Below are 14,066 nucleotides of genomic sequence, written 5' to 3'. Positions count from 1 at the left end.
TTTTTTAATGGAGTATAAGCTTTCTCTGCTCCTGCTTTTAGAATGTCTAATTACTTTACAGACCTGCAGGAACACACACACACACACAAACACACACACACACAGCACACACCTACAATCTAAACACACATAAACTTTAAATTGAGAATGGGCTGTCCTCACTGCTGCCCCTCAGATCAATATGAGCAAGATTTAGAGCAAATGAAATCAATCGAAGAATCAATTGGAGGCTCGTAAAGAGACACAGCCAGTTAATTCACGAGGATCGGCACTCACAGAGTCAGATCAACCCCCCCACACACAAACATGAAATATATCCCTACGCTGAGTGACTTAGACCCTCATCACAGCACTGCTTGTTTGGAGGAGACAAGCACACATACAAACTTCAAACTTCATTATCAGTGGTTGGGTTTTTCAAAGATCCACATAAGTCATCACAGTAAGAACAGTAAAAGTACGAAATGAGAGTTTGGGATATTTTAAGTGATTTAGAGAGAAGTAAGAATGACATATGCTCACCTATCAAAGGCAGAGGAGTTCCTTCGTAATCATTTAAAAAACACTAACTCAATTGTAGTTGTACAGTTTTAAAGGGCAATTCCTGAATGCCATTTAATGTCGGTTTTCCCAAGATTCCCCTGTAGTTTCAGTTTGTGATCACCCTCTATTAGGAACTTAACCACCTGGTTCGCTGTGACCTCTTCTGGATATTTAGAGAACTACAAGTCCAAGTCCACTAGTCCCTCTAGGATCAATTAGCACTCAGACATTCTTCCCTAATACCTGGAAAAACATGATGAAAGGTTTTGGGTCGAACTCATTCAATCCCCTTTTAAGAAAATTCATTTTTGACAAAATAAAAGGTTTGACTTTTAGAAAAGTTAAGCCTGGCTGGTGATAGAGGTCTGAGTGAAATATGGAAAAATTGGAAAATGTTCGTCATGTCTTTCTGTTGTTTTCTTTACTCAAAAGACATTACGCTGGCTAAATGTTGAACTATACATGAACAGTCCATTTCCACAGTACATTAACCTTCTGACATACATACATGCTGTATATTAGCTAATGCAGAGTATTTTATTACCTAAAGAGAAACATCAACGAAAAGATTCCTAGCCATGCTGGCAGTGTGGCTCTAGGGATGGCAGTGTCCGTCTGCGGTTAGTAAGAAATGTATTAGTGATGAAATGAGTCAGTGCAAGTTATCTGTACTCATGAACCTGGGACAAACAATGCAGAGTCAGACTTTGCTAACTGGACTAAAACAGGCCTCTGCAGTTTTCAGTGTATCAGGCTCAAACAGTTGTTTGGAAGCAGAGTTTAAAACCCCCACCTCATTAGTCCGTCAATTAACAGGACAGATTTGTGCTTCAGTGGGTTCCAACAATTCACGTCCTCGATTAACCAACAAAGGCACTCATTTCCCATCGCCCTCTCACATACTGTATACACACACAGACACACACAAGCACACACACACACACACACACACACACACACACACACACACACACACACACACACACACACACACACACACACACACACACACACACAAACAAATGTGTGCATATGCACACAAGTATGCAAATAAGGCTGGATCAAAGAAAAACATGAGCTCAAGCCTGACATGCATGGCAGAAAATGTTCTGTGTTACCACATCTGATACTTCAGGTGAATATTGCTGCTGCTACACATACTACTGTAATTATTATAATTTGTTTGTATACCATTAATCAAACAGCACAATGTACTAATTTTACTTTTGTCAGATTTAAAGATTTTTTTGAGAAAAAGTCTGTTACTGTAATAGTTGGTGTTGCAGGCTCAGCTGACAAGAACAATTCTCACTCTCTTACATTTCTGACCTTACAATGGAAGGGGGTCTGTGTCACCGTCTCAGTTCACGGACATACAGACTAGCCAGGTGCATAAAGTATGCAAATGCCTTACTCAATATGCACAAGCTAATTTTCTGGTCCTCACACACAAATGCACACAAACACACCTGCAGATGCACAAAACAACCCCAGCCACACATGCATTCACAAAAAGAGGTTAAGCGCAGCCCACACCGAGACACATGCAAATCATATTTGCACACTCTATAATGTACAAAAACTCTCTCAGTTTGCTGAGTCCCAGTACACAAGCGGTCCTACAAACACATTTATCACACACTTTACATGCACATGACGAAAAAACACACTTATGCCTGAGACATGAAACAGCTGTGGTCCTGACTGATGTGCCCGACAAAAGAGAACAACTCATCTGCATAACAGTGGCGATGTTGTCAGCAGACAGCCTGCTTATCTCCCTCCATGACAATACTATCACCTGAGAGTGTTGGCCGAAGAGGAGGATGGTGCGAGGAGGACTAGAGTGTGTATCTGTGGCTGTGTTGGCATGAATTAGGGGAAGCGTGTACCTCTGAGTGTGTTTTAAGGAGACGTGTGACATTAGAGTTTGTGTTATAGCAGTCACACACAGAGCCTATAATGACAGTATACATATTGGAAGTGTCCTGGATTGTTGCTGTAGGTGTAGGATCATCAGATACTTTCTTAGAGAGTGGTAAGCCAGGAGAGGTCTGTCATGAGTATAACCTATGAGGGATGAGAAAATCAATAAATAAGGAAATAAGGAAATAAACCTATAAGGAAATATAATGTGATACGAGGCATTTCCCTTCAAAGATGTGTCAAGTATTTTATGTTTAATGTGGAGTACAACTTCTGGCAGAATATAAGGAAATGTAACTTACGTTTAAAGCAAAACCATGTACATTTTTCTGAAAAGTTGCCAATGTGGCCAAAAGTTGCTACGAAGCAGTTAGCACTTAGTGCGACATGCTTAAACGTAGCATAACAATGGCGCAAGCAGAGGAGGTTCATAAACCCAGTGTTAAGTTGAGCAGCAATGTCTTCAGTTTGCTAACCTTAGCTAACAATAAGCCACCACATGCTACTGCTCATACCAGACCAAGTAAGCCGTAACATCAAAAACCCTGAAGTGGGTTTAATGTTTATGAATTCAACTTTTCATTTACAAGAGGACGGGTGTGCTATTTAATCGTTCAAAAGTTCACTGTGTCGCTTTACTGTCAGCAGAGAGACAACATGAGAACAAGCTCACAATGTTTTAGATGATATATGTAAACCAGGATGTAAATGAAGAGCTACACCTTTATTCTGTGGATAACACTAGATTATGGACCTGTTTGTTCCGTGGCTGAATATGAAAGGCTGTTGTAACTCCTTAACCATACTCCATATATTCATAATTGGAGTGAGTTACAGGGCTAATATAACGCTAGTTTCGGTCAAAAACCATTACAGTGTTTTGTTATGGGACGCTGCAGTTTGTGTGATAGCCTGCTGATGCTCAGCGTTTGCCGTGTTGCCCCGTGCTGATTTAATGGATCCTGAAGAGTGACTTTGGGCTGGAGACGCCCCTGGTGCTTCATTAGCCGCTCAACCGTCAAGCTGCGGCATCCTGTTGGGAGAAAGACAGCGAAAACAGGAAGTCTTCACAATAAAGGTACACATAAGTTAAACGTAGAAATCATTACTGTGAATCTACACTGTAGAGAACCGCAGAGAAACATGGGTTAAAATTGATTAAAAAAAATTTTTTAGAAGGTCGGAAGTACTCCACTAATGTAGTTGGTAAATATATTTACGACCGTGCCTCGTACTCAGTAACCTTACATTTCATTTCTGTTTGTGATGTGCCTGTTGGAAAATAAAAACAGAGAGCTGTCTTTGCAAAGGGGTCGTCATTGAGGTGCCTCAAATCAAACACCGCCGACACCATGGGCTATTATTTTGACAGTTGTAGCTTCGCTTTCCTGTTGTCGTGCCTAACCTGACGCCTGGACCGTGATGCCTGAACGGCCCTCTTCTCTGGTGTCGTCGTTGGGATTCAGTGGGACCGAGGTGTATCCTTAACCAAACAAGGTTTAAACAAATTCACAGTTAAAGGTGGATTTTGTTCTTCTGACTCCGGGACTGATCAGTACTTAATTTCCATAGAGCTGCTGACAGGTGAGTTTTTACTCTGTAGCCCATTTCTTTCAACACTTTATCTACAACTTGGTGTTTCAATGTGAACATGAATATACTGTACTTCTCGCTGCAATGCACCATTTGTATTCAGTCTGGTTAACATAAATAAGATATTTAATATTCTATATTCCTGTATAGACTTGTGCAATATGTTTTTGGTACTCTCTAGTTGAGTTTATGCCTTTTTGTTTCACAGCTTTGGGAACTAAACTTTTGGTTGTTTTATGGTTTTATTTGCAGATTAATATCACTAATGGATGTTCAGTTGAATGGATTGTTAAGGCCATAGTATATAAATATAAATGATAGTATTAATATTTGCTCTCCAGAAGCTCTCAAGATGTCTATGATATGTCAACATAGTAATCTACTTTTTCTCTCTCTCTCACATGCCACGCTACCTACCTTCTAACACACACACCGACACACACACACCTAAAAACAAGAGAATCAGAGGCCTCTTCTGTACCGCATCATATCCAAGTTTCAGACCTCTCAGATTGGGTTTACCCAGACGAAATTATATCGGGGTGGTCTGAGGCTTAAATATGTGGAAACCTTTGTTTCAAAGATCATCTTCAGCATGTTTACTTTTTCTTCTTCACCTCTCCCTGCCCATCCACAGCAAAATGGCCCTGCTACCTGACGTGTGGAGGCAGGACTACTGGCTCCCTCCAGGTGTGACCTGGAAAGACATGGAACAGCTGGAGGACTCTGACCGACCGCAACCTCTGGACCTCCTCATATCTCTGCCCCTGGCACTGGGCTTTGTCACCCTACGCTACGTGTTCGAGAGGTACAACACACCTGATCTCTTTGTTCTGTGAAGATGTGTGTGATGTGTTTGGGATATTGTAGGCTCTACAGGAAGGGCCATTGTCCTGTCTGTAGAGGAGTGCGTGGCTTTGAAAGTGAAACAATTTGTCCTGGCTAACCTGAAATAATACTTACATCCTTCAGTCAAGAAACACAATCATCTGAGGTTTTGTGTCACAATTGAAAAAGCCAGTATTATTCGGATTGGCTCCAAAGTGTCATGCAGCATTTCCTGATTATGACCAAAGCCTCCAGTATCCACAGAAGTAATTGTATTGTGTAAGAGGATATATGAGCTGTGGGGCAGTGAGCAGGTGTTTTGGCAGAGCAGGCATTGTTATCATCAGGAAAAAAAGCCTCTGGGGACTAGGAGGAGAGAGAATGTCAGAGGAAGAGAGGGAAAGGACAGAATTAGGAGTCTTGTTGTGTAAAGTGAGGATTTTCAGTGGTTATTTTAAATCATAGCCATAGACCAAATCCTGTTTGCATGGAATGTTTTTTCCTCACCTGATGAATTTTAGTTTGAACTTTATTTTCCAAAGTCTAATGAGACAGAGACCCATTTATAAGAGACACCCTGATTAGAGGAGAGTTAAGTGAGGAGAGCAGTGGGGTTAAGAGTGCATAAAAAGCCCCCCCCACACACACACACACCCACACACACAGGTTGTCCTAAGGGTTTTTGACCTGTTGGTTACATCCCCAGTGTGTTCGCTGTTGTTGCATTCACAGGATTGAAGTCAGTAGAATAAAATGGCTCCTTAAACCCAGTTAAAGTCTCATGTCATTCTTACACTAAGCTACTTTATTCTGGTGTATTCTATTATCTCATATTGCTGTCCTGTGAAAACCACACATCTCCAAAATGTCAGCTTCTCATGAACTAAGAAAAACAGCATTGTTTTCTTTTTTAGCAGGTTTTTTATAAAGATGGTTTTATCTAACATATAAGGTATGAGAATTTTTCGCAACCCAGTGCGTCAGTTTATCTGAAAAATTCAAAATCACCAAAATTTGGAGATACATGGTTTGGTTTTCACAGGACAGTGACATATCTATATGTGTTATCTAAACCTGTATATCACATATTAGTAGAGTAGATTTGACTATATATACCGTTCATATTATATCTATATTATTTTCACATTATGCTTGGTTATATTCATTATAGATATAGATTCGAATACATTACATGAACACACACTTGTTTAGAGTTCTAAATGTTTGCATTTGACTGACTGTTGGATGGCTTATTATTTACAGTAGGTTACTGCGCTGCAAGCGCCTTGATAATCCCACAGTGAGTGTTATATCATCTTTTGTGTAAACTGCCCTTTGTTTTCCTTGCCCCCAGGTTTTTTGCCCCACCCATGGGCAGATGTTTGGGAGTGAAGGATAGATTGCAAGTGACTGCTGCCCCCTCCCCAAAGCTGGAGTCGTTTTACACCCAAGGGAGCAGACAGCCGACACAGGTTAGTCTGTTTAATTAAGAACAATATGATAAGATAATAAACTGCAGTGTACTGTTGAAAGATGAAATCAGTGGTTCCCGACCTCTTTGTCTTGTGACCCCTTGCAAAAACTCAGCGTCTAGTTGAGGCCCTTTATCACAGTTCAGATGTCTGAATTGTTAGCAGTTCCACAAAATAGACATTTCACCTCTAAACTTCTCAGATGATTTTGTTAAAAAAAATGTAATTAATGTAACAAAATTACATTGATATATCAGAAAAAGTCAAACAAATGAATACAAATTTGTGTAAATTTGTGTTTTTCTTCTCTCCTACCCTATTAATCATTTCGTGAACCCACAGAATTATGTTGTGACCCTCTGGAGGGTCCACCCTGACCAGCTAAAACTGTAAAATGCTACTTACATCCTCATGCATCAGTATTAAGAACTTAATTATGTAAGATATAACAATGTATCAGACACAGGGCAATGCATTGGGAGTAACTGAACACCTATGTCCATTTAGTAGATGATGAAGTTGAGATGATCTGCTGAAAGAATCTATTTCTCTCCTGCGTTGTTGTTTCAGAGTGAAATTGTTAGTTTGATGTCGCTGTGCGGCAAAACCCAGAGGCAGATTGAGACCTGGTTCCGTCGTCGCAGGAACCAAGACAGGCCCTGTCAAACCAAGAAGTTTGGCGAAGCTGCGTAAGTGCTTTCTTTCCACAGCCTTTTCATTGTTCAGTTCACAGATGACTTCCCTCGTGAACACTTCCTTCACCACCCACTGCAGTGCAGTGCAAGATCCAGAGACAGCTGTGGGAGAAAGCCTTGAGAACCTGACTGAGTTTGCAAGGCTTACCACTGGACACTCTTCCAAGCTCTGTTGATTCATTTGAAGACTTGTTTACATTTTTAAAGTGTCTTTCCTTTCGATGTTCAAAGTTTCTGATCTTATGTGTTGGGTTATTTTGCAGTTGGAGGTTCTTTTTCTACCTCACAGCTTTCATGGCTGGACTGGCCTGCTTGATCGATGTGAGTATGAGTTTTGAACACGTTTTACAGCAATAATGTAGTAACAAAATACTACTGTTTTTGCTAAAAAAAAAAAACCAACCCATCAATTTTAAATGAATCAAAGCTAGTAAATATAATCCAAACATTAATGTCATTTCTGTTCTTTCTACTAGGACAGGTTTCATCATGAATTTTTCCTCTTCTTTTCTCTACAGAGACCCTGGTTCTGGGACCACAGGGAATGTTGGAGGCGGTATCCAATACAGGTGAAAACACTGCTTACATCATCTCACAGAGTTTGCCCGTTTGAATGGTCAGGAAAGTGAAGTGAGGCAAAACAAAACAACAGTCATACACATGCAGCCACAACAATGAGGAAAGCCTCATGTTTTATGAGGAAGTTTTTGATTGTGTCCTCTGTATGGATGATCTGTATATTTATAGTCTGACTGAAAACTGAGTTTGGAGGAAGCAGATCAAATTTGTTTTAAATAGGGAAATATAAAACAAGCACAATAGGGTGAACTGATTTGTTTCCTCATTCATGTCAAAGAGGGCAATGAATAGCCTTTTTAGCTTTAATTTAAATTCAATTACTTGTCTTCTGGATAAATTTGAGGGATTTGAGGAAAAACTAATTGAGGGACATTATCAGGAATGCCATGCTTTAGAAGGAATGAAAAATCATATTTATGTGTTTATGTTTTATATATATAAAACATCAGAGAAAAGTGAAAAACTCCAGTTTCCCAAAGCAGAAAGGATTAAAAATTTACATAGCAGAGGATGGTTTCGATCCATCGACCTCTGGGTTATGGGCCCAGCACGCTTCCGCTGCGCCACTCTGCTACACACCCCAGATGGGACTTGAACCCACAATCCCTGGCTTAGGAGGCCAGTGCCTTATCCATTAGGCCACTGGGGCTGCTGCAGGTACTGTCCCCCCCCCCAATCTAGAACTGAGTGTTCAGCAGGAGTAACTCTGGCACTATAATCTGTTTTAGGTTTATTTTATGTTCATTTTCTATGAACAGGGATGGTAGTCTTTGTGTGAAATAAAACAGGAAATAATCTTCAGTGGAAAATGAGACACTCTTCGCCTGCCCCATGTTGTTCATTGTGGCCTACACTGCAGAATAATTGTTTGGTCTATCAAATGTCAGGACAAACAAATGCCTGTTACAGTATCACAAAGCCCACATAGACGTGTTCAAATGTCTTGTTGCGTCCAACCAAAAGTCCAAAATCCAAAAATAGTCTACCAGTTTACTATCGCAGAAGACTATCAAAACCAGTAAATATCCATATTTAAGAGACTAGAACCAGTACATGTATACCTCTTTGACTAAAAAATGATTAATTATAAAAATACTTGATGATTAATTTTCTGTCTTTTGACTCATCAGTTATTCAACTAATCATTTCAACTTAACGTCAAATATATATATCCCGACCAATCCTTCTATATACCTTTTCTTAAAAAACAAAGTACTTTGTAAACAAAATTTGATGATACAAATTATAACTGAAAAGATGAACTACAGCTACAAACTGCAATTTCTAATCAACACTTTCGGTTTTATTCGGTAAGATTGCTTCAGACTATCCAGTTGTTAATCAGTGTTGGCTGATATGGCTCCATTTGTGCGCCACACGTAAATTGTTCAGGGGTTTTTGAATCACCTTTCCTTGACTTTTGAGTAATGCTTCCTCCACAGCCCATGGAGAGAGCTCATTACTGGTACTACATGCTGGAGCTGGGTTTTTATGGCTCTCTGCTGCTCCGGATCTCTGTTGACATCAAGAGGAAGGTGAGCACGTCAACGTTCATTCATTCATTCATAAATCTAACACAACCGTTTCCCTTCTGGTTCACAACACATTTGTCCTTTAGAGAAGTACGCAAATGAAGATGTTAAGGAGATCAGATTTGATACTTGACAGTTTGCACTGATCTCACTTTCACTTCAGTGAGAAACTTGACTTTGCTGTAGTCACTTATTAACACGTGGTTAACAAGCGACTATAAGTGGAGAAATTTAAATGATTCTGTGAAGGTCATTTTGTTGTACTGACTAGAGACTCTACACATGTTTGCTTTGCCAGGATTTTAAAGAACAGGTGATTCACCATTTGGCCACCATCTTCCTGCTGAGTTTCTCCTACTGTGCCAACTACATTCGCATCGGCACTTTGGTCATGCTGCTTCATGACTCCTCTGACATCCTTCTTGAGGTAACTCGCATACCACTTGAATGTAACTGTGGCTGGACTCAAAAGAACGACTTGCACCTTGAGAGTCCTGTGTCAATTATTCAGACTCTAGAGCCATAGCTCAACAGACACACGGGACCCCACAAATAAAATGAGTCTCTTCAGAGCATTTCACCATGGATTCATCTCCTCAATGGCCATTTATCTGACGAAGCGCAGCCACGCCAAAGAGAGAAAAGCTGGCTGTCTGAATGTTGTAAGCTGCACTCAGAGGTTCACACTGCACTGGGGGCTGTTCTAAGATAATGAGTATCTACTCTGAGATCTCTGTAGTAGCCTGCAGGAAACGGAACTTCTTTGAGCAGGAAGATCCTGGGACTGACTCCGGACAACTAAAAGCACTTTAGAAGCCTGAGCTGACCGTTGTTTACCTGTGCAAAACAAATGACAGTACGTGAGAAAAGAATTAAAAAATATTTATACCAACATTGTGTGTGTGTGAAAGGAAACAACACAAAGACATAGTACTTATGCATAGGCTTGTTCGGTATTGTCTGGCTGTATGCTTATGACACAGACTCATTGCCATCATACCTGAACTGATGTTAAGCACGCATGCTGTTGTTGAAGACATGTTTCCCTGTTTATCTATTATCTGAATCCCGTCTTGGCTCAGTAACACATTTTGCATACTGCTTCAACTGATGTTTTGCTCAGCGTGGTGAGGCCACTGCACGTGTTGTGTATTGTTTGTTTGATTAAGTCAATCATTAATATTGTTGCAGTCAGCCAAGATGTTCAACTACGGAACAGGCTGGAGGAAAACGTGCGACACACTCTTTGTTGTGTTTGCTGTGGTCTTCCTTGTGACTCGACTGGTAATTTTCCCCAGCAAGTAAGTTTTTCTCTGGAGATGTTTTTCCATTTTTGTCAATTAGTGGCTTAACTACTTAATTCACAATGGGTGACTTGTAAGGCTTTAGTCAGAAACACTTTTTTTCCACTTGACTCTGATTATTTAATTACTTACAGAATAATCCATACCACCCTGGTGCTCTCCATGGAGGTCTTCGAGCCCTTTGCCGGCTACTACTTTTTCAACATCCTTCTGATGGTGCTGCAGGCTCTTCACATCTTCTGGGCTGGCCTAATCTTACGCATGGTCTATAAGTTCCTTAAAGGAAAGGTTAGAATCAGGGAGTCAGTTTCTAATTTATATTTAACATCCCAGATTACACTAGATCCTCAGCTCTGTCATACATGTTAAACCTTGCATCTGCTTCTGCCCTCAGCTGGAAAAAGATGAACGCAGTGATGAAGAGAGCGAAGTTGAAGAAGAAGAGGAGGATAAAGGAGGAGAGGAAAATGCGGATCAAGGGGGAGATTATTGTTGGGAGAGAAGTAAAGACACCCTGAACTCTAAACTGTCTATGCTGACCAACAGTTGTGTCCTAAATAACTTGACCAACCACAGGGCATCTGTAGCTGACATAATGCGTAAAGCTCAGTAGAGACTCGATGTTTTAACATTTCGCTCCGGTTTTGCTATCTCAAGGTTAAAACAGCCATATGGTTTGTATATCAAATGACATAAGATGGACATGATTCATCACCCTCTACACTACAAGGCCTTCATGCTGATGGGACTGTGATTCACTTTAATTGAGAGTGTCATTACACAAGTAAAGGGGCGACAGTCTAATTGTTAATCTTTGTAAAAGTGCTGACATAGCAGAGGATGGTTTTGATTCAGCAATTTCTGGGTTATGGGGCCAGCACGCTTCCGCTGCATCACTCTGCTACACACTCCAGATAGGACTCAAATCCACATCCCCTGGCATAGGAGGCCAGTGCCTGATCTATTAGACCGCCGGGGCTGCTGCAGCTGTTGGAGAGCCACCGTGCACAAGTCAGTGTTCAATGGTAGTAAGACTGACATTATAATCCTTTTAAATCCACTTTCCAGTGGACAGGGATGGTAGTCTTTCTGGGATTCAGGGAGGGTTCAAAGTGTTCAGTGCCTATGGATGTTCATTGTGGTTGACACTGCAGACTGTTTTTACACTATTTTCATTTAGCAAGTTCACAAAGCAGATATGTGAAATCTAAAAAAGGGATTGTAACTAGGACATAACAATAACTAAAAAACTAAAGCTGTAGTTTACTTAAGTAACTAGCAGCTTAGACAGAAGTATTTGTTTAATCTTGTAAAATGATAAAATTGCTACATAACATGCAGTAGACATTGAAATGCTGGAAATAAAGTCATCATTTCATTCTTTCTATATCTGTCTCTTGCAATGCTTTGAGACATGAAACAGTTTTTATTTGTGATTCAGTGGAATTAGTATTTCATTCACCACTCTACTTCAAATCATACGTGCACAGTCCATCATTAGACAAGTTTGAAAGTGTCAATTTGCAACTAGTGAATAAAAGCTATACCATTATAATTACAGCCTCTTGTATTTCACGTGTTATATTTAGTTCTGGCTTTACCTTTTGGCTGTTTATAACACAAAGCAGAGCAAGTATTGACCGCAGACAAACAGTCAACCCAGTATTGAATGCGTGTATGAATCTCAGAGGTTACCAGTATTGACATTAATAGGCTGAAAGCTTTATTGTTCACCTGTACCCCAGAGATGTTGTGATGGAGGTAGTGCCGCGGGGCTAGTTACATATAGGCACTCTTTGTTCGATGAAATATACCATCATAACGTGAATAGAGAGGAACCGCTGGGTCTGTGTTTCATCTGTTCATTTAATTCTTTCATTTGATCTGGAAAACTAAAAAAATGACATAATAATGTTTTTTGTAGTCTTTAAGAAAGGGGAAATTATTGTGTGTTTTCCCATATTTATCTTTAAATAGGTAATCTAAGTACCAAGAAAACAGAAACCAAAAAACAAATCTTATTTCTGTTGTGTGTGTGTGTGTGTGTGTGTGTTGTTCTCTCTCTCTGCATGCGCAGCCCGACCTGCAAAGTCAAAGGAAAAGGAAATAGCACTGACTATCGGCCGTTATAACCTTCACTGTCAGGTTCATCTGCCATGACCGGTGGGCTGACGCCTGTTAGGAACACAGAAGTGACCAGGTGCATTATTAAACTCACATAAACAGAGTTTCCTGTTTAGGCAGTGTTGCCTGAATTAAACCGCACAGGTGAAATCTTGTGTTGAAGTGCTCTTAAGCTTGGGAGTTCAGACAGTCAACCCGTGGTGTGCTACGATGCAGGTTGGGCAAAAGAACATTTTTAAGTATAGATTAAGAGGAGACAATAACGCTCTTGATGCTCCCATGTGGCCTTTGATTTGACACGCTCGCGTCCCACAGCGACATCTAGTGGCCACAAGTCATCAGAGCCGCTTCATCAGTAACTGGTTGACTTGAGGTGAGAGACTCCAGAGACCAGCCCCGGATGTCCTTCCGAAACGTAGCCTGTCAGCTTTCTGTTCGTGGCGCCCTGGGTCCCTCATCACGCTACCAAAATGACCCGACTGCTGCTCATCCTCACCTTCATCAGTGGTGGAGGGGGTTAAATAGGCAGCAGATCAACACTAGAAGGAATTACGGAAATTACTATTGCAAGTAATAGTTGTGTATGTATGGGAATTACTTTAGCAAGGAAGTCCCCTTGGAATAAGCAAATATCTGAAGTTAGTTAATAAGACTACATAACTAAATGTCACTACATTACATACAGACATCACACATAAGCTACATTAAAAAAAAAAAAACTCTCATTCCCCTCAAACAGGCTACTAATGTGATGCTTGACTTTTTTCTTAATGGTTATTTATTTCTTTTGACTCACGCACAACGTTTTTGCAAAAATGATCTTACAAAAAAACCAAAGCAAACAAAAAAGAGGAAAAACAAAGAAAAAATAAAGAACAACAACAGGTGAGTCTGTAATAAGATTCATAGTGACAGAGTTGCACTATGACACAACATCAACAGTCACTTCTTTGTTTCGTGGAACTAAGACACAGTGTGTGCCCCCTTTTTTCAAACGCTTATGTCCGTACCTCCTGTTTGTAGACCCCCCCCCCCCCATTTCTTCCATTTCATAGAAGTCCTTCAATCTGTTTTGAACCACTAATGAACCGGATAGTAAGAGTTAATGTCCGGCCAGGTGTGTGCAGCAGTCACGTGAATAAAAGTATGAAATCCACAAAACAGACAAACAGGAGTAAGACTTCTTGTTTGTTTGTTTCAGTTCTTTGTGTGTGTGTGTGTGTGTGTGTGTGTGTGTGTGTGTGTGTGTGTGTGTGTGTGTGCGTGCGTTTATTAGATTCTAACGTGTTTTTCCTTTTTCTTTTTTTTTTTTTGTTTGTTTTTCAGCTTGAATGAAATAATTGAATGAACGGATGAAACACGGATCCCGCCGCTTTACGTAACGTGTCCGGTCCTGAGAGATGCAGCGATCTGAGGATTTCATTTGCTGGCTTCTTCGTCAACAGTTAGTTTATAACATATGTTGTTGGT

General features: G+C 40.4%; 1 protein-coding gene and 2 non-coding genes across 3 annotated transcripts; 1 reads left to right on the top strand and 2 right to left on the bottom strand.

Moving 5' to 3' along the window:
• The first annotated feature begins 3,829 nt into the window (after positions 1–3,829).
• On the top strand, positions 3,830–11,937 carry LOC120799047 (ceramide synthase 2-like). The gene is made up of 11 exons (XM_040143888.1): positions 3,830–4,053; positions 4,700–4,870; positions 6,245–6,362; positions 6,933–7,051; positions 7,321–7,378; positions 7,576–7,626; positions 9,079–9,171; positions 9,467–9,595; positions 10,360–10,469; positions 10,607–10,760; positions 10,867–11,937. Exons 2-11 carry the CDS (start codon positions 4,704–4,706, stop codon positions 11,083–11,085), a joined length of 1,218 nt encoding a protein of 405 aa, XP_039999822.1. The 5' UTR covers positions 3,830–4,053; positions 4,700–4,703; the 3' UTR covers positions 11,086–11,937.
• trnam-cau lies at positions 8,138–8,209 on the bottom strand. The gene has a single exon. It is a non-coding gene; the product is annotated as a tRNA-Met (tRNA).
• Positions 8,213–8,285, bottom strand: trnar-ccu. Its single transcript has one exon. It is a non-coding gene; the product is annotated as a tRNA-Arg (tRNA).
• Positions 11,938–14,066: the final 2,129 nt, after the last annotated feature.

Source organism: Xiphias gladius, chromosome 14 (assembly GCF_016859285.1).
Source record: "Xiphias gladius isolate SHS-SW01 ecotype Sanya breed wild chromosome 14, ASM1685928v1, whole genome shotgun sequence".
Classification (NCBI taxonomy): domain Eukaryota; kingdom Metazoa; phylum Chordata; class Actinopteri; order Istiophoriformes; family Xiphiidae; genus Xiphias; species Xiphias gladius.
The sequence above is the reverse complement of the archived record's forward strand: the minus strand, read 5'-3'. Positions and strand labels throughout refer to the sequence as shown.